This window comes from Hoplias malabaricus, chromosome Y, assembly GCF_029633855.1.
Source record: "Hoplias malabaricus isolate fHopMal1 chromosome Y, fHopMal1.hap1, whole genome shotgun sequence".
NCBI lineage: Eukaryota > Metazoa > Chordata > Actinopteri > Characiformes > Erythrinidae > Hoplias > Hoplias malabaricus.
Genome location: NC_089820.1, coordinates 83,677,172 through 83,698,590, shown reverse-complemented (window position 1 = coordinate 83,698,590; position 21,419 = coordinate 83,677,172). Strand labels below are relative to the sequence as shown.

General features: G+C 42.3%; 1 protein-coding gene across 3 annotated transcripts in view; it reads left to right on the top strand.

The window, feature by feature from the left end:
* Window positions 1-21,419, top strand: part of LOC136677833 (partitioning defective 3 homolog) — a 160,105-nt gene that overhangs the window by 5,034 nt on the left and 133,652 nt on the right. For 2 of the 3 annotated variants that reach the window (XM_066655497.1, XM_066655496.1), the window contains exon 2: window positions 16,977-17,078. The exons of the other annotated variant lie outside the window; for it this stretch is intronic. In XM_066655497.1, the coding sequence (XP_066511594.1) occupies window positions 16,977-17,078 (102 nt within the window). The remainder of the gene's footprint in view (window positions 1-16,976; window positions 17,079-21,419) is intronic. 3 annotated transcript variants of the gene reach the window in all.

The window sequence follows — 21,419 nt, the reverse complement described above, 5'->3', positions numbered from 1 at the left end:
GTCTGCTGTGTTATTGTTTTTCAGTGAGATCTGCTGCAGGAGAAGCTATTGATGTTCTTACTAGGGCTGTGCCATATCGTATCGTTCGTGATAATATCGTCATCATTTTTAAAACGATATTAAAAAAGTAGCATTGTGATAATCGTGATATTCTGACTTGTTTACGTAATGATTCAGCACAGCAACTATTCCGTGTTTTTTATTATTTACTGTGAAGTTTTGAGGTAACGTTTTATATAATTGTTCTTCTAGAGTTGTTGTCCACCATCTACGTCACAGGCAAGACGCCTTTTAGAGTTTCCCAACACCGTTTGGGGGGGGGGACCTTATAAACCTTTTAAACCTTATTCCTTGAATTAGTAAGAAATAACATGTTTTCTGACTATCAATAAACACAAGTTAGGAACTCAAACTCCACTGTATTCATTTGTTTGACACTTTAATAGAGCTGGTGCTTAGCCTTTTAATGACCAGGACCCTCACAGGAGCTTGGTGGAGCAGGTTTTATTCAAGTGCTGCATCGTTTCTAAGACGACATGGACACTGACATGGTGGTGGCTTGTTAGTATGTGTTGTACCGTTAAAGGTTTTGTTGCTGGGGTTTTTAAACACTGTGTCCGCTCATTGTCCACTCTGCTTTGTTGATAAAACTTGTAGATGTAAATTCAGAGACAGTAGCTCATCTGTTGTTGCGTATGTCACAGGAACCTGCCGCTGGACACTGTTTGCTGGAAATGTTTTGTTGGTGGACCTTGACAGGTCCAAGACCACTGCTGTGTTTGATCCATTCGAGCCACTGCAACACAAAACAAATATTGTTTAATGGTAGCCCTGTGTGAGGTAGTACAGTTTAACAAAATAAAGCCAAGGAGAAATGTATTTAGACCCTGTAGTCTGTCTTAGGGTAATAGTGTTTAGATATTAATGCCAGCATATGAACCGTATTAGGCATAATTTAAATGCCATATAAATTCCTGCTATATTTGGGAATTGTAATAAGGTTGTATTTAATTGGATTTGCACAGGAGTATTATATTTGTATGTAATTTGTTTTCCTGAACTGCCTTCAGACCTATTACAGAATACATGGTGTACACACTGGGTGCTTTTGACAGCAAACATCAGTTAAAATCCATAGTGGTTCAGTCTTCTTTCTTTCTCTCTCTCTCTCTCTCTCTCTCTCTCTCTCTCTCTCTCTTTCTTTCTTTCTTTCTTTCTTTCTTTCTTTCTCTCTTTCTTTCTTTCTTTCTCTCTTTTTCTTTCTTTCTTTCTTTCTTTCTCTCTTTCTCTCTCTCTCTCTTTCTTTCTCTCTTTCTCTCTCTCTTCCTCTTTCTTTCTTTCTTTCTTTCTCTCTTTCTTTCTTTCTTTCTCTCTTTTTCTTTCTTTCTTTCTTTCTCTCTTTTTCTTTCTTTCTTTCTTTCTTTCTCTCTTTCTCTCTTTCTTTCTCTTTCTCTTTCTCTCTTTCTCTTTCTTTCTTTCTCTTTCTTTCTTTCTCTCTTTCTTTCTCTTTCTTTCTTTCTTTCTTTCTTTCTTTCTCTCTCTCTCTCTCTCTCTCTCTCTCTCTCTCTCTCTTTCTTTCTTTCTTTCTTTCTTTCTTTAAATTCTGCTTTACAACCATGGCCTACTGTTTATGAAATGTATACTTCTTACTTGGCAGAGGAATTGTTTACTGTCATTATTGTTAATATGGTAATAGGATGGTAATAGAAATTGAAGACGCATATATCCAGTGTTTTTCACTATATACATTCTGTTTACATACACTTTTTATATCTAACATTTATAAAATGTCAAATATGAGCCTACATCTAAGTGCATTAGTGATAAAGAGAAATATATATATATAAAAAATAAACAATCACACATTTCCGCAGCCAGAAATGATCTGATTTTCCCAGTCCATTATTAGCTTTCACTAAAACACTCACCTCTTAATTTCTCCATCAAACGTCAATAGGATGCTTTTGTTATTATTGTGCATCATTAATTGATGTTGATTTTGTATCTTGTGGCTGTTTTTACATTAAAGTGTTAAGCTGATAAAGAGGAATAGGTCATAAAAGAGGTAAAACCACATGCCGCCTTTGGGGTTATTGCTTTAAAACTACCACATTGTTGCGAGGAATGGGAATTGACATAGTATTGAACTGAGCTAGTAATTTGTGGTTTTGGCCACCTTTGTTTAATCAAGCGGAGATCTTTTCTTCCTCTTTGTGTTGTGCATTCTGAAATGTGCTGACACTCAGCTCTGGGGAACAGGGCTAACAAGTCTGCAGCTTTAATATATGCACAGGGCTGGTGTGTGTGTGTGTGTGTGTGTGTGTGTGTGTGTGTGTATCACTACCTGTACTGTAGAGAGGTCAGAAGTTCATGTAAGACTAAAAGGCACACACTATTCGCTGAACCAGATGAAAAAGCATTTTGGTAAGTTGCTCTGGATGAGAGCATCTGCGTTCTACAAATGTCTGGAGCTGGGAGGCAGGAGCACTGCTGCAGTGAGTTGTTAATTGGGGCTGATTGTAAATTTGGCTTAATTAAGTGTTTTGCCACCAGCGTATTCTGTAAGTGATTATTTATTATATTTAATTTTACTGTAAACTGCGATTAACATGAGTCAGTTTGCTTTACATTCTTTGAATGAATCAGTTTGTGCTCCATAGAGATGGCCAATGCCAAACAGCTTCTTCTGTGTGATGGTGTGGGGCGGCATCTCCCTCACTGGAAAAACAAGGGTAGTCCTCATTGGAGGCTTCTCAATGCAGAGAGATATCGAGAAGAAATTCTGCAACCAGCAGCAATCCCATATCTCCACAGTGTGGGACCGAACTCTATCCTCTAAGATGACAACACTCGCCCCCCCACAGAGCGGGGTTTATCAGAGACTACCTTCAGACTGTGGGAGTGGGAGTAACCTGCCAGCTCCTGACCTCAACCCTATTGAACACCTGTGGGATCAGCTTGGGCGTGCTGTTGGTGCCAGAGTGACCAGCACACCCACATTGGCTGACTTGCGACAAATGCTTGTTGAAGAATGGGATGCCATTCCACAGCAGTGTGTGACCAGGCTGGTGACCAGCGTGAGGAGGTGGTGGAGGCTGTTGTGGCTGTGTGTGGTTCTTCCACACGCTGCTGAGGCTCCTGTTTGTTAAATTAATAAATTGTTAAATTGCCAATATGTTCTTGTTTCTTCAAACTTCAGTCATTCAGTTCACCACCGAACACCAAACGAGTCGATGTTGGGTTTTGACAAATTTTTCATGGGTGCAACCCACATACTGAGCTCTACAGCTCATCCCATAAATGCATTTTCCTTACAAACGTGGCACCGTTTAAAAGGGAAATGATCCGACTCCAATGGTGTAAGATTTATTGCAGAGAAGCATTGTTACAACAAAGAAATAATTTATCAAACACACATTTCCTTACTTTTTTTCACTTTTAATGACTTCCGCACTTCAGCACATCTGACTCAACTAAGCTGAATTTGATAGAGACTAAACTCTGCAGTGTGCTTTGCTTTGTGCTGAATTCAGCTATTTCCAGGTGTACCCACTGCTGACAGAAGTTACAGATTTATATAATCACCACAGAGAAATATTGCAATAGAAGGGGGAGCTCTTGAGCACCCAACATGGCGCTGGTTTTTGGAACAGTGAAACAGTTCTCTACGATAATGAGGTGATGTAATACCTTTAGGATGAGTCAGAGTGGGGTCTGTGATCCAGAAATGATCATTCAACATTAACACCTCACCGTACTAATGCTCTTCCAACATTGCGACGGGCGGTGTCTATGACACACAGCACCAGGCTTCTGTGGTTGAAGGTTCGAGTCACTGTCTGTGAGAGCTCTGTGTGTCCTCCCTGTGCCTGTGTGGGTTTCCTCCGGATGCTCTGGCTTCCTTGGTAGGTGGATTGGATGTGTAAAATTGGCCCTGTGTGTGAGTGTGTGGTGATGGGCTGGTGCCCAGTACTGGAGTGTTCCCGCATTGTGACCAGTCATTCCACGAAGGCTCCGGCACCACCATGACCCTGAACTGGAGATTCAGAGGCTCCTGTTTCTTTTCATAGTGACAAATTGCATCATATTGGCTTTGCAACTGCGTCAATAGGTGAAAGTGTTTGAATGACTGGATTAGTGAGTGATGCCCAACCTCTGCAGGGTGTGTTCCTGCCTTATGCCCACTGACTCCCAGTAGGCACTGGATCCACCGTGACCCTGAACAGGGTAATAACGTTTACAGGCATTTTCCTGAATATTTGGAATATATATATATATATATATATATATATATATATATATATATATATATATATATATATAGACATTGCTTTTGTTTGTGTTCTCAAAGGAACACATTTGGGCGATAAATTAGTGCTGGGCGATATGAGCGCAAATCAATATCACGACTTATTGTACATTTTACCACAATTACAATTATCAAATTATTATTTAGTTTTTGTATATTTGACCCTCATACTTCGACAGTGACGAGGCTTGTGCTGTGAATATTCTCCAGTGTTAAAGCTGGGATAGTAGTTTATATTAGTTTATATTTGGTGTGTGATTGTGCTTTGCTTTATTTTTTTTCCTAAGAGTTTACATTGTACTTCATTTTGTTCAGTGTCTTCTTAATTTAGTCAAAACACAACACAACAGACGCTGTGTTTTTCTTTGGTACGAGCTGCTTGAGTTGCTCGGTCGGCCTCGGCGTTTAGGATCTCCTTCATATTGCAGAATCAAGTGACTACAGCGTGGTAGTGTGGTTTTAAAGGGACAGTACATGAACACACAGGGACATAACAGAATAAAAATAATTGACAGACAAGATTATGTTGACTATAGTGTCAATTTCAAAGTCCTATGACAAACGATACATTCAATTTTGATTTCCCAATTGTCTGACAAGGTTTATCCCTAAATGATCCAAGAAAGAGCAAAAGTAATGCCATGTGATATAATTTTATCATGGGATGACTGTACTATTTATAGCCTTTTTGCATGGAATGAGAAATGACAGGGATGGGAGTGGCTTCTCAAGTTACGCACTGACTTCACACACAAAAACTCTGTGCCTAATATGTAGGTTCCACTGCTCACAACCAGAGAACATGGTACCAACCAGGGGCTCAAATTCTGTGCTTAATCATACAACATACAAAAACAGTTTGAACAAATGGTACATAATTATTCGTGTTCATCTGATATGAAAATGTATCCCAAAAATACAAAAAAAAGTGTTTTTCATTAGGTTTTCTATTCATTCATTGTCTGTAAGCTGTTCTCCAGTTCAGGGCAGCGGTGGGTCCGGACCCTACCCAGAATCATGGGGAGCAAGGCAGGAACACACCCTGGAGGGGGCGCCAGTCCTCCACAGGGCAACACACACACTCACACATTCACTCACACACTCACACCTACGGACACATTTGAGTTGCCAGTCCACCTACCAACGTGTGTTTTTGGACCATGGGAGGAAACCGGAACATCTGGAGGAAACCCCTCACACCCACACAGAGAGAACACACTACACTCCTCACAGACAGTCACCCGGAGGAAACCCACGCAGACACAGAGAGAACACACCACACTCCTCACAGACAGTCACCCGGAGGATCCCCCCGCAGACACAGGGAGAACACACCACACTCCTCACAGACAGTCACCCGGAGGAAACCCATGCAGACACTGTGTGACTGTGACACTACCTGCTGCACCACTGTGCTGCCATCACCTTTAATACATATTAAATATATTTAATTTAATGTAATAAAATGAATAAAACTAGTATTTATGATGTATTTTGTGTGCAATAGTTTGTTATTGAAATGAATAAAATTATTTTTGTGTTTCGTCATATCGTCAAAAACTCTGAAATATCGTGATATTATTTTAGGCCCATATCGCCCACCCCTAACTCTGGCTACCTCTGATTAGGAGTATGACAGGCCGTGATGGATTAGTTTAGGTTTGTAGAAGGTCTCAGGACGAGTGCCTGTGGTGTCGCGTGTCACGGCTGTAGCAGTAGGCCAAAGATAATTGGTAGCATGACCCTTCTTAGCTATGTTTTGGGTTGTGCCATCTGTTTATTTAATTTAAGCAGTGAGGAATGTGAATGAATTTTTAAGAACATATGTGGCTCTGGATTAGTTCAAGGTACAGCTTGGTGTTGTTGAGGACCTAGAGTCTATCAGAACATATGTATCTTTGTCAATAGAAGGGAAGGAGTCCTGTGTGACCTTTCAAGATCCCCACCAAGTGACAGTCAATTCCTTGTTCACTTTTAAGTAATTTTTTTCCTATTGTTGTAATCAACTGCTCGTTTGTTTTTGCGTCCTTATGTGGAGGTGTTCCCACCCCCCTCTCCTGTCACGCCTGTGAATGTTATGCACTTGTAAATTGTCCATCGACCTCATCGACTGAACTGTGCACAGGTCAGTGATCTCCCTGATTTAACACACCTGATTCAAACCGTCAGTTTATTACTATCCCTTTCATCGCCTGATTTGTGCGTGTTAAAGCAGGGTACGCCCTAAATTCTGCAACTGGATAGCCCTGCTTTATATTGTTCTTGGGCACATTAAAGTGCTCCGTCTGTAACACTTCCATTGAGATGTTTCTCCATTAGATTCCTGCGATCTCCATTTATCAGTGTCATGATCCATACTGTTCCCAGCTGCTGCTGAAGGCCAGAGACGCACTGAATTAATGCTGTGTGTGTGTTTCCATAAGTGGAGATGTCCATGATTAGGGTTCATTCCGTTCTATTTCCACACACATAAACACACACTGTATTATTGTCCCAGAAATGAAGATTAAATATCTAGTGGTGGAGTGTTGTTAACCTTTAAAGGCCGTGAAGATTCCTCTGCACTTCTGGTGTCTGTCTGAGTAAAGTACAGTGTCGTAACAATGGCACTGCTTTTCAGAAAGTGACATGCCCAGTAAATTACAGAAAATTCAGAGATGTAACGTAGAAGTAACGTAATGTTATTAATGTATGCTGCAAAGGAAAATGTAACGTTCAGGTAACATTTAATAAAGGAGTTTTTAAAGAAATTATGGTAAGGGATGGAGTACTCTGCCTCATGATGTTAATTTACTACATTTCACAGTTAAATCACGAATAATCGAGTTTTTAAAACGAGTTTTCAGATTTAGTATTTTCCCTGTTTATTGTGGGAACTGTTGTTGTGTATTTCCCAAGATTTTGATGATGTGATGGTTCACTGACCTGCAGTAGGGATGATAGAGCTACTGTCGTTGTCTGCCTGGGCTCAGCACTGAAGAACCTGCACTATGTAACATTTGGAGGAGGGTAGAAAGTAAACCTGCTCTCCCTCCCCCCTCCATTAATAATCAGTACAGTGCTGTAAACATAATTTACTCTAGGGGGCGCCCCAGGAGCCAAAATCTTAGTGTTTCTTTAATTTTGTCAGAAATGGTGCCTTTACAATTTGGATTGATGCATTTATTTGCTTTTATTTTTATCTGCAGTAAGCTTTGGAATCCGATAAATATAGACACACACAAGTTCTGCTATAACCACTATAGGTCCCTTTAATTCATCTGCATCTACACCATTTATAATGGGGATACTCCACAAATGCAGTACACTCCTTTCTTTTCTACAGATGGATGCTATTCGTAGCTGAAATCTGTGGTTCGGGAATAAACAGTTGTGCCATTTAGTAAGATCTGGAACAATGGCGTGCGCACCTGCAGGATGCAGTCAGCATACAAACAGCGCGCAGACGGGAAGAGCCACCGCTCTGACTGACCATTGATTGGTCACTAGTACGTCTGTTACTTACAGCAGTCTGATGTTAGTCACCACTCATTCATATGTCAGTTTTGTGCTACTCTTATATTCTCTTACACAAAAAGGTCCTACTGTTCTCCTCTGAGCACACACCTAACTACTGTTATTTTGGTGTTGTGTTTTTGTAGGGATTTTACCCCTAACTCCTGTAGGAGCTTAAAGAGGCATGACTGGCTAACTGCAGTTTAATGAGGCTTAGACATGTTAGTGGTAATTCAGCTTCTTCCCAAAACCTGAGCTTTGTAATGAGTGTGTGTTTTTGGTACTCAGCTTGACTGCTGTAAAGACGCATTGTGATCATGGGTTTAATGCGACACACTGATCAGCTGTAACATTAAAGGAACGCTAGGCAATGTTTTTGAACACATTCTAAATCACTGTGATGCTTCACTGATCTGGAATAGGGAGAACAGCGCCTCTGTTGTTGCTACTCTGAGCTCGGCTGGCCCTAAAAATTCGGATATTTGTTTGTGGGTAGGTTTTTGATTTTTAATCTTGAGATTCGGATGTGGCCATCGATTAAAAATGAACGCTCCGCTTCATCTGAATTCAAGCTATAAATCAGTGGTTAAAAGGAAAATGTTCAGCATTGTCAACATAAGTGGGCGTCAGACACAGACTCATTGTGTATTTTATTGGCGCCGCTGACCATATGGGTGCACTTTGTCGTCCCACGGCTATAGACTGTAGTTTACTTCAATGTTCAGGAAGAGTTCCAGTATTATTTGCGTGGTACAGATTTCCATGTGGAAATGGAGCCATCTCTAATGGGAAACACAAGCTTTGAAGACCACAACAACGGCGGCTGTAACGTTAGCCGATGTTTACTCGTTGTGTATTGGACTGAACACGGCTCGGTGCCCCAGTGTTGCACGTTCTGCTTTCGCTGGAGTTTTTCCATTGGTCACCGATCCGAGGAGCGTTTGAACCTCTTACAACACCTCAGCGTAATGTTACGAGCTGCTGTTGTGCTGGAGGGCTGTATTTCATGGTGATTGACAGGTCTCTCTGGCCAATCAGGGGGATTGAAAAGTACTCGGTTCCAAACCCCAGGTACCGGATTTGGATAGTGGAAGTCGAGTCAATAGGGTCCAATACAGTGGAACAACACCATAACAGATGGACAACAGGGTTCCATTCCAGTCCTTGAAGGTTTGTGTCCAGCAGGGTTTCATCATGTTCCTGCTCAAAGACACTTATGAAACCTGACAATTAACAGATGATTTGAATAAGGTGTGTTGAGAGGAAATAAAAGGTAGTAGACACTTGTCCAGGAATGGAATCGTGACCAGTCCTTCAGGCTACGACATGGTAGTTTAATACTCTACACTGAAGTTCTTGTATATGCCAGGCGTCTGTGTCCTCATAGTCTTAATAACATTACACTGGTGTAGTGACATATAAAGATCAGGAGTGGAGTTGTGATACTTGAACCTCTGGAGTTGGTTTTCGTGTTCCTGCATCGTGTGAGAATGAAGGAGAAATCTGGGGAACGCCAGAGCATCGGAGGTGAGTAAAGGAGACATCTACCAAACGGGATCATCTTTAAGAAGAACGAATTCTAACCAGGGAGTCCTCTTTCGGCAGTTGGCGCCGTTTAAGCGATCCGGTGTTTTAGCAGTGACAGGTGATTAATGGCTGTGTGTTAATTCAGTTTCAGTATAATGTGTTTCAGTGTGTGTGGGAGTGTGTGAAGGGGGGGTTAATCTAGTCTTAGTGAAATTGATTTCCACTCTGTTGCTAATTTTAGCTGCTGTAGAAGAGCTGTTCTCTGCCTTATAAAGGTTAGGAATCACTGCAGTGGTCGGATGGACAGTGCCCTGTAGAGTGTTACGCTGGGAGTTGAGGTGTTGGGCACCTGCTGCGTTTTCTTACAGTTTGTACTTAAGCAATAATAATACGCCAGAGGGAGCGCTATAGCGTGAGACACTGGCTCCTGGTGTTCTGTGGCTGTAGTGCCAGTATCTCTCAGTGCAATGGTTTGTTTATTAACCTTCCGCAAGGTAAAATAGTTCCATTCCGTCATACATTGTAGTGGACCTCTTTCATACGCTACATGGGCAAAAGTTTGTGGACGTCTTATTCAACAATTCTTTTGAAATCAAGGTGGTCATAACTACTGTATATTCCTTCTCAATACTTTTTACCCAGAATGCCGTGCTGTACCCTAGTGTTATTCTATTCTGGGGCACTATTGATGGGCACAGGGGATTAAGGAGCAAAGTGAGAAGAAGTGACAGTGTTACACTTTGCAGAATTAGCTCTAAATGACTTGTATTTTGACATCAATCTGAATTTATTTTTAATAATTTGACTTTACGTGAAGTTTTAGAAATGAACAACTGTATCAACAAAATGGCTCTTTATTACCATTTTAACCAGCTCTTTATGGTGATGGAAAAACAACAGCGTAAAACACCTCTGTGCTGGACTAATGCACTCGAGTGTGAAGATACCGCTGCACTGCGCTGGGAGTAAGAAATTACATTTGACTAAATGTGTTACAAATCAGAAGTGGGTGTCACTGCAAAACCTGACCTGAGTCTTTGTAGATGAAATCTTAGCTTGTTTTCTTAGCTTGCTTAGATTCCAGATGCTGTGAAGATTAGAGGAAGGAAGGAAGGAAAGAGAAAGAGATAGAGATGGAGGGAGAGAGACGTCAGGAAACAGCTCCTCACTGTTACGTAAGTGGCCAGCTGTGTTATGGGTATTTGCTCTGGTGAGCTGCATCTGCTGCTCTCTATTCTCTTTGTCTCTCACTCTCTTTGTCAGACTACTTCTCTCTCTCTCTCTCTCTCTCTCTCTCTCTCTCTCTCTCTCTCTCTCTCTCTCTCTCTCATCTGTCTGACACTCAGATTAACTGTCACTGCAGTGTGTTACAGGAAAGGGGGAAAAAGCTCTAAAAGGCTTGGGGCAGTGCTGCGAGCCAGAATCTTCAGTCTCGGGTTCACTGAGCTGTCGGCCGGGGCCACTTTAATAAGGTGTTAAAACACAGAGGTGCGAAGCTGAGAACACCACTTACCAAGTGTGAAAGATGGAAAAGGTTGGAGGGAGATGGGAGACAGAATGATACACACATACACAGACATATACACACACACAGACACACACACACATACACAGACATATACACACACACACACATATACGCAAACACAGACACAGACATACACATACACACAGACACACACATGCAGACACATGCACACACAGACACGCGCACACACACAGACACACACACACACAATCTGCTCTTGGCTTTCAAATTCCTCTTGGATTTATGGCTCTGAAATAGTTTGTGCGTCCACTGATTTTTTATGATTTATTTGAGCTTGTTGAAGTAAGTGTCCGTCTGTAGGTTGACTGTGATTCTGCCTCATTGTCAAAAATGGTAAGACATTACAGACACTGCAATTTAGATTGTGTTTTAAAAAAAGTCCAAAGTGCTTTTCCTCGATTCACGAGTATTTATACGAACAAAAAAGAGACAAAACTGGTTCTATGCCAGTGTTTATAGAGAAAATCAGCCCGAGTGTGTACAGTATAAACTGTGTTGCTGTGACATCATAACCATGACTTATTTACTGGAAGTTGGACACAGCATTTTCAGCTTTCAAGCCTCTATTAAAGTATTAAAGCAACTCTATGTAATATTTTTACCTTATAATAACAGCTCTGGAACCATTGTGATGCTTCATTGAGCTGCAGTAGGGAGAATAGGGCCCCTGTTGTTGCTACTCTTGTGTCAACACAGTAGAAACAGCACTATGTATCATTGGGTGGAGGGTAGGAAACCACCCAGTCCTCCCACCCCTCTATCCTGATATCAAATTAATTACACTCAAGCTCAAGCAAAAACATCCAGTCTTTCGTAACGTTGTTTTAAGCCCTATTCAGATGGGATTAGTTTTACATGAGAAGCTGCGCTAATGTCATTTTAGCACTGGACCTCAGTTGTGTTTATGGTGGATTCGCACTGGATAAGAAATCTTAGGAGAGGAGACTCAACCCAAGCCTTGTGGATCAGACACGGCAGTGCTCCTGGAGTTTTTAGACTGTCACTTTGGTTCTGAGAAGAGCCCAACTACCAAAAATATCCAGCGACTCTCAGCAGCCTTTCCTTCCAGTCCTTCGTAACAGATAATGAGCGAGACTTTAGTAATCCTTCACAAACATATTATTAAAGGTTTACTTGAGTATGGACTTGAGTGTGGTGTGGTTCGGCCGCTGAGCTTTTCCTCACTCTTGGAGTGTACATCTTACCTCTAAATGCCTCCTCCAGGACCTTCATGCTTAAGAAAACCCGCAAATAGCTCCTTCACCCCTGAATATGACGGGATATTCCCCAAATTAATTAAACCTGGGGATATGTTCACTGCAAGTTTTACAGAAGGTAAAAGGCTCTAGAGTCCTTCCTGAAATGTGAGCATGCACTAAAAAAGGCATAATTACTTTCCCCCCTGTCCACAGGTGAAACTAATGCTGTCACAATAGGGCTTTAAACAGAAACATGATACCGTCCGTATAGGTAATTTCAGTCATTTTTCCTGAGTGCACGCTCCTGTTTCAGGAAAGATTCCGAAGCCTTTTTCCTGCTGTAAATATATTAGATTAATCATGTTCGAATTGACATGGGGGGAGTATTCCGTCATATTCCGGGTTGTGTTATGTACATGTCTTACTCTTTAAGTTATGAGTAAACAATTTACAATATCAGTTCTAATAACTGTGTGAAGAATGAGTGAAGTTCTTCCCATCCTCTTGCTAATAATCTCTCATGAAGGACTGTAAGGTCACTGAGGGCTGGGTATTTTTATTTTTGGTGGAAGGGCTGTTCTCGGAACAGTAGTAACCTGTCTAAAACCTCCAGTAGCTCTGCTGTGCCTGATCCACTCGAGTAGCAACTCCTGTCCCTGTTATTTTCACAGAGAGCTCTTATCCAGTGCTTTAAACATTGAACTTCCTGTGGTAATATGACATTACGCCAGCCCCCCACATAAAACTAATCCGTCCCAATAGGGCTTTGGTCTCCTGAGTTAAACTGAGGTTACAAATATAACCAGAACACAAGGCCCAACTATTCATTTCAGTGAGTGCTGTGGCAGCAAGTAGGGCTTAAAATGCAACGTGCAGTTCACAAACACATTAATATTCAGAAACAGGTAAGGGCTGCCCTGGCTACAAAGCACCAGACCAGCTACAGACTCCCTCCGCTCTTCACAGACACTGTGTGAAGGGTTGAAGTTTAAATTTTAGCCTCAGGGACGATAGCTGTACTGACCATATGTGCCGGACTATTCTTAGCACAGATGGATGAAGATCTGCAGACACACACTGACACACAGTCGTCGTAAGGCCATTTATCAGTGATTTATATTTAAAGACTTTTCAGCAGTCTGGAGTTCATTAGCCATTAACTCCTCCGGGTAAATCAATACATCACCCAAGTGCGCCTGCACATGCAGAGCGCACACACAATAGCCCTCTTTCTTTACACTTTTTTTGCAGATGTGCATACGGAGAACCGAGGCTCATGAGAAATGGAGTAGGACTTTCTAGAAGGGCGTGTTTATGACCTCCTACCAGTATCTTAATGGAGTCTTATACTGTGCAGATTGTTAGGGCTGCATTTTCATGACTGTGCTAGCACCGTGGAGACCTCAGAGCTCTGAAGAACCTTTTAATTGTGGTTCTTTAAAGAACCAACGTGTACAAAAGGTTTGAGAGGGCCATAGAACACACACTGACTGTGTGTGAAAAACTGTTTGGATGTTAAGTGTTCCCCAAAAGCCCCGCTGTACCACGTCAAAGAGTCTCCTCTGGGGAGTGGAGCAGTGTGAAACTGAAGTGGTCTTTCGTGTGTGTGTGTATGTGTATGTGTATGTGTATGTGTGTGTGTGTACACATGTGCTCTGTTTGGAGACTTGAAATATTTTACATGTTTTTCCCAGCTAGGCTCTTTAGTGTAAACAGCTCTTATGGGTGGAGGATTTGTGCCCCAAACACACACACACAGAGGGCGGTCAGTCAGGGTGGGTGTGTGTGGGTTAGTAAATGAGTGGTTAAGTTGAGTGTTGTGAAACGCCTCTTTCTTTCTGCATGTTGGTGTCTGCTGTTGCTGCATGGGGTCGGTATAGAGTGAATCCTACAGACACACACACACACACACACACACTCTGTGTCTGGTGCATGTTTCTGTGTCTGGTTACAGTTTCTTCATGACTTCCACTCAGTCTACATCTGACGTAATGCCACCCTATCATTTGGGTCCCACTTTATTTTGCTGTGTCTCTCAGTGCTGTCTACACACTCTCACACTCTTAGCAAAGTTAGCACTGTTTACAGTGGTAGAGCCAGAGCCTATTTTATTCTCAAGTTAAAGGAACACTAGGTAGTATTTCTACCTTAAAATTACAGCATTTAAATCCCTCCCCTGCTCCCCCTTGATTTCAGGACTGTGCTTTAAAAGTGAATTGCAGCTGTAGGGGGAGCCGAGGAGCAAACATACCAGGTCTAACTTAACGTCCAGATTAAAATGTTGGGCTAATGATTGTTAGGGTCATGTTTATTTAGCCTCTGGCTACAACTGTGTGCTGTTAGGCCTTAGGAGGCATGTCTAACATGAGGTAAATGTTGTGCAGGGACTAGATCCCTGCCTTTCCTGATTTAACTTATTGTACTGTAGCACTGTTTACAGAGAACACACATTCACCTCTGAAAATCTACTCTGTACTATTCTTTCAGATTGTTAAAGTACTACATAATCGCTTTTTAGTATCCAATAATACCTTTGGAGCTGTTGTAGCTAATGTCATAAACGTTTTAAAAAATGAAATATTTTATTCTAAAACATATATATTTATTAAAATATACCATGAATTATTTACTTTGTGATGTAATGTGATGTAAGCAATCTGATACACACGCTGCTTCTCATTGGCTTTAATAGAATGAAACCTCTCAGTTTACTCACACACACACACACACACACACACACACACACTGCATCTCCACTGTCTCAGAATTGATCTCTCATGTTACCAAATACGTCCTCATCTAGGGCAGAGCAGCTAAGTCTAGAGAAGAAAGGCGAGGAAACGGAGAAAAAGAGTAAAAGAAAGGGCTGATGATGTAAAAAGAATGGACGTGTGATTGTGTCAGTCAGCTCCACAAAGTGTGTGTGTGTGTGTGTGTGTAGGTCTCAGTGTTTGCGTTTGGATGTGGAAGCATCACTTCTCTCTGCAGAAGAGGCTCAGGGAGGAGAGGGGCCGGACTTCACAGGTAGAACTTTCTCTGATTGGTTACTGACTTCCAAGTATGGCTGAATGATTTGGGGATATCTTTTACACACGTGTAATATCTCACTTCCATATAAACCTACTGTAAACAGTGGATTAACCATGACTCTGTCCTGACTCTGTTCGTTTATCTCTGGCTCTGGAACTAAAGCAATAACAATGTGTCGTTGGGTTAACCGTGCTGTACTTTCTCTCATGTCTCTGTTGACATCGAAAAATATATAATGCTCTATAAACATTATTATTATTTATTCAGGGTTTGGTCACACATCTGGACAGAGTTTTCCGTCATTTGGTTTTGCTCTGTAAGAAGTTCTGTATGAATTACAATGTTTAAAATAAACGTACAAAAATACGTTACCTCTGGGAACCACTGGCTTAAACACGTGGCACTTCTGTTTGGCAAAGTATTGTTCTAGAAAATGTATTTCTAGTTGAAAACATACAGATTAGAGCACGCTTCTGTGCACTTCTGAGTTTATTCGTTGATAGACATCAACACACTGAGACTAATGTAAGAGAACTGCTCTTTTAACTAGAGCAGAGGAGTCAGTAAAACATGTTCCAGGATCAGGTTTGGAAGGAACATCCACAATATAAGGGAACATACACTGGTAGGGCTGACCCATGCAGTCTTACCTTGCTTTCAGACAGTGAAATAAAAGACTGGGTGTTCTGTACCAGGGAGTGTGTGTGATGTTTTTAATAGCTGTGGTATTTGAATCCCTCAGGGTTTTTTTTCCCCCTGTTTTTTTTTAACTGCAAAGCTATACTACAGTCTCTTTTTATATAAACTGCCTTTTTTTTTTTTTTTACAATTTTGCAATGTCTGAATCAATTGGACGTCACAGTGGTGCAGCAGGTGGTGTCTCTGTCAATGCTCCAGGGACCTGGAGGTTGTGGGTTCTAGTCCTGCTCCGGGTGACTGTCTGTGAGGAGTGTGGTGTGTTCTCCCTGTGTCTGCGTGGGTTTCCTCTGGGTGACTGTCTGTGAGGAGTGTGGTGTGTTCTCCCTGTGTCTGCGTGGGTTTCCTCTGGGTGACTGTCTGTGAGGAGTGTGGTGTGTTCTCCCTGTGTCTGCGTGGGTTTCCTCTGGGTGACTGTCTGTGAGGAGTGTGGTGTGTTCTCCCTGTGTCTGCGTGGGTTTCCTCTGGGTGACTGTCTGTGAGGAGTGTGGTGTGTTCTCCCTGTGTCTGTGTGGGTTTCCTCTGGGTGACTGTCTGTGAGGAGTGTGGTGTGTTCTCCCTGTGTCTGCGTGGGTTTCCTCTGGGTGACTGTCTGTGAGGAGTGTGGTGTGTTCTCCCTGTGTCTGCGTGGGTTTCCTCTGGGTGACTGTCTGTGAGGAGTGTGGTGTGTTCTCCCTGTGTCTGCGTGGGTTTCCTCTGGGTGACTGTCTGTGAGGAGTGTGGTGTGTTCTCCCTGTGTCTGCGTGGGTTTCCTCCGGGTGACTGTCTGTGAGGAGTGTGGTGTGTTCTCCCTGTCTGTGTGGGTTTCCTCCGGGTGCTCCGGTTTCCTCCCATGCTCCAAAAACATGTTGGTAGGTGGATTGGAGACTCAAAAGTGTCCGTAGGTGTGAGTGAATGTGTGAGTGTGTCGCCCTGTGAAGAACTAGCGCCCCCTCCAGGGTGTATTCCTGCCTTGCGCCCAATGATTCCAGGTAGGCTATGGACCCACCGCGACCCTGAACTGAATAAGGGTTACAGGCAATGAATAAATCAATCAATGTTTAGCAAATAATCTTGGTCATTTTCCCACTTTTCCCTGTGATTAGGAAAGAATGACCTGAAACACACTGGCCAGAAAATAAATGTCGGTAAAAGAATTGAAGAAAGTGTTGTTTTCCTGCCTCTACCTTAGGATGCAAGTTACTGGGTGCAAGTTCATCGGTTGGAGCATGGAGACGGCGGGATTTTGGACCTCGACGACGTACTGTGTGACGTTGCTGATGACAAAGACCGGGTGAGTGCTGCTGTCGTACATCATCGTAACTGACTTATAATTTGGTGAACCAGTTGCCCTTTCAGCGTGGGAACATTTCATGGTGCTCTCAGACCAATGGAAGTGCTGCTAAATGGCTTTTAATAAAATCATGGTAACGTTGAAGATATATTTTATAATGTATTTAGTTTAATTTTTTTTTATTCTTGGGTTTCATCTGTGAAGGTACAGTTTGTGTTTTGTTACAACAGGGATATGTAAAATTGTGGCCTTGCATGTCAGCTGATTGTTATCTTTGTGCCTCACAGTGAGACACACACACTCACACACACACACACACACACACATATATTCTTAGGCCTCTAAATGAGGATTTCTAAAATGGTAGCATGCCATAGTCTTTTACTTATCTGGGCTGTCTGTCTGCATCTCTCTCTCTCTCTCTCTCTCTCTCTCTCTCTCTCTCTCTCTCTCTCTCTCTCTCTCTCTCTCTCACTCTCACACTCTCTCTCATCCAGTGTCAAATGGACCTCATGTAATCAAAAATGTGTGTAATAAACATGACCTCATCAAAGATACACACACACACACACACACACACACACACTGCCACGGATTCCCTTCTTAGTTAGTATTGCTGTGTGTGTGTGTGCCTGGTATTCAGTCACTGGAGTATGTGTGGAGCATGCCAGCGATCTTCAGGGATAGTGTTTGTGTGTCTCTGTGTGTGTGTGTGTGTGTGTGTGTGTGTGTGTGTAGGAGACACAGGCTTACATTGGTCACGTTCCTCTGTGTTTGGTGATGGCTTTGAGGATAAATCTGTTGGTCAGTGTGAAGGTTGGGGCAGGTCAGTGATACAGGAGCTTGGCTCTGGATCAGGAAGGTCATGGGTTTGAATCCAGCTGCTGCTCTCTGCCACATGCCCTTGAACAAAACGCTTTGGGCAGAATCACTTTAGACTTTAGATGTTCAGTTTGTGACTCTGGCTTTAGTAACGCTGGCTAAACTGTGATTTTACATATCTATATTTTAGCTTTGTGTGTGTGTGTGTTTGAAAATTATACATGTAGTGCCATTAAAATTTGACACCCTTATGTTACACATGCTCATTGAGGATCAGTAGTTCTCACCCCTGGAATTGTGGGATCATTGAAAAAATATATGTTTGAGAATGATATTTACATGAACTCTCCATCAGTGACGCCAAGGGCATAAATAAATATTTGATTTGATAAATGTTCTGTGAATGTAATAATTCAGATAAATATGAACTGAAAAGCAGTTTGAGTTTCCGTACACTTTTATCTTTAAGGCCCAAAAAAAAAAATTTATGAAGTGAAATGCAAGTGTCAAAGAGAATCTGCCTGAATATCCTTCATAAACAGTGATATTTTTGCTTGTTGTGTTTGATTATTTGGTTTTTGTCTGCAGTGTAGGACTGGTTGTCTAGGGTTACTGATTGTTAATTTTCTACAATGTTTGTACAATTACTTGTTTATTTTCTGTGGTGTTTGATTGGTTGTGTCTGGTATTTAAGCGCTGGGTGGTTGTGTGGCGGTGGTTGATTGGTTGTGTCTGGTGTTTAAGCGCTGGGTGGTTGTGTGGTGATGGTTGATTGGTCGTGTCTGGTGTTTAAGCGCTGGGTGGTTGTGTGGCGGTGGTTGATTGGTCGTGTCTAGTATTTAAGCTCTGGGTGGTTGTGTGGCGGTGGTTGATTGGTCGTGTCTGGTGTTTAAGCGCTGGGTGGTTGTGTGGCGGTGGTTGATTAGTCGTGTCTGGTGTTTAAGCTCTGGGTGGTTGTGTGGTGATAGTTGATTGGTTGTGTCTGGTGTTTAAGCTCTGGGTGGTTGTGTGGCGGTGGTTGATTGGTCGTGTCTGGTGTTTAAGCGCTGGGTGGTTGTGTGGAGATGGTTGATTGGTCGTGTCTAGTATTTAAGCTCTGGTTGGTTGTGTGGCGGTGGTTGATTGGTCGTGTCTGGTGTTTAAGCGCTGGGTGGTTGTGTGGCGGTGGTTGATTGGTTGTGTCTGGGGTTTAAGCGCTGGGTGGTTGTGTGGCGGTGGTTGATTGGTTGTGTCTGGTAATTAAGCGCTGGGTGGTTGTGTGGCGTGGCGGTGGTTGATTGGTCGTGTCTGGTGTTTAAGCTCTGGGTGGTTGTGTGGAGATGGTTGATTAGTTGTGTCTGGTATTTAAACGCTGGTTGGTTGTGTGGCGGTGGTTGATTGGTCGTGTCTGGTGTTTAAGCGCTGGGTGGTTTTGTGGCGGTGGTTGATTGGTTGTGTCTGGGGTTTAAGCGCTGGGTGGTTGTGTGGCGGTGGTTGATTGGTTGTGTCTGGAGATTGACAGGTTGTTGTTTGTGTGTTTGTTTGTTCTGTCGGCTGTTTGATTGTTGTATTGAGAGCTTACTGTAAACTGTAGTGAAGCTGTGCAGATACCAGTTCTACTTGAATTGACAGCTAATCAACATAAAGAGCCCTGGAGTAAACACAGGAGCCCTGCTCTTGTTTTAATCAATGAAAGCCAATCAATGCAGAACCCTCCAGAATAAGTGCAGGAGCACAGCTCCAGTTATAATCAATACTGTCTTGTCATGGACACAGTTAATAATGATCACTTGCCCAATCCAACCTTAAATAAAACAAACACTAATATTTATTACCCTTAGGAAACACTTAATTTCACAGCATTTTCCGGTCTATTATTTTTTAAAACACTTTATTTTGTCGTATGTTTTACGGTAACGAATAAACACGTGTGTAATATTGTGGACAGCAGAGAGACAAATTGGTACCTTGAACAGATTTGTGCATGTCTTTCATGCGTTATGCTTTCCACTTTCCAGCGCACATTAACATCTCAGTCCTACGGCGGAGTTTTAGGGCCACGTGTTCCGACTAAAAATTCAGATTAAAAAAAAAGTCCGAATTCTGAGAATATTCTCGGAATAATTCGCTGCGTATAATGGAGCAGACACACAGTGTGACTGTGGAATGCAGTGTGTTGCTGAAGTCGTACTATGGTATAGATTTCAGGAATAAACACTCAGTTCTCTTCCACATCAGGACCACAGTGTGATTAGTGTTTCAACCCTGAATAAACACTCAGTTCTCTTCCACATCAGGACCACAGTGTGATTAGTGTTTAAACTCTGAATAAACACTCAGTTCTCTTCCACATCAGGACCACAGTGTGATTAGTGTTTCAACCCTGAATAAACACTCAGTTCTCTTCCACATCAGGACCACAGTGTGATTAGTGTTTAAACTCTGAATAAACACTCAGTTCTCTTCCACATCAGGACCACAGTGTGATTAGTGTTTCAACCCTGAATAAACACTCAGTTCTCTTCCACATCAGGACCACAGTGTGATTAGTGTTTAACCCCTGAATAAACACTCAGTTCTCTTCCACATCAGGACCACAGTGTGATTAGTGTTTAAACTCTGAATAAACACTCAGTTCTCTTCCACATCAGGACCACAGTGTGATTAGTGTTTAACCCCTGAATAAACACTCGGTTCTCTTCCACATCAGGACCACAGTGTGATTAGTGTTTAACCCCTGAATAAACACTCAGTTCTCTTCCACATCAGGGCCACAGTGTGATTAGTGTTTAAACTCTGAATAAACACTCAATTCTCTTCCACATCAGGACCACAGTGTGATTAGTGTTTAACCCCTGAATAAACACTCAGTTCTCTTCCACATCAGGGCCACAGTGTGATTAGTGTTTAACCCCTGAATAAACACTCGGTTCTCTTCCACATCAGGACCACAGTGTGATTAGTGTTTAACCCCTGAATAAACACTCAGTTCTCTTCCACATCAGGGCCACAGTGTGATTAGTGTTTAACCCCTGAATAAACACTCGGTTCTCTTCCACATCAGGACCACAGTGTGATTAGTGTTTAACCCCTGAATAAACACTCAGTTCTCTTCCACATCAGGGCCACAGTGTGATTAGTGTTTAACCCCTGAATAAACACTCAATTCTCTTCCACATCAGGACCACAGTGTGATTAGTGTTTAACCCCTGATTAAACACTCAGTTCTCTTCCACATCAGGACCACGGTGTGATTAGTGTTTAAACCCTGAATTGGTGCACAAACTCTTGGCATGTAGTTTCACATGATGCTATTAATGATCACAAAAATGATGGATCCAGAGCGAGTGGAACTCCGGTGTTTCCACGAGGTTCCATCGCGTTACGCCTCGGACTCATTCAATAAACTATAGCCGTATGCGTCGCAGTCAGGGGCTGCACTGACGGGGGTTAGTCGTCATGTCGTGTGAATGTGTTTAATAAATAATTCTGTTCACTTCACTGACTGCTTCTTTCACAACTCACCCATGGCCCACAGAC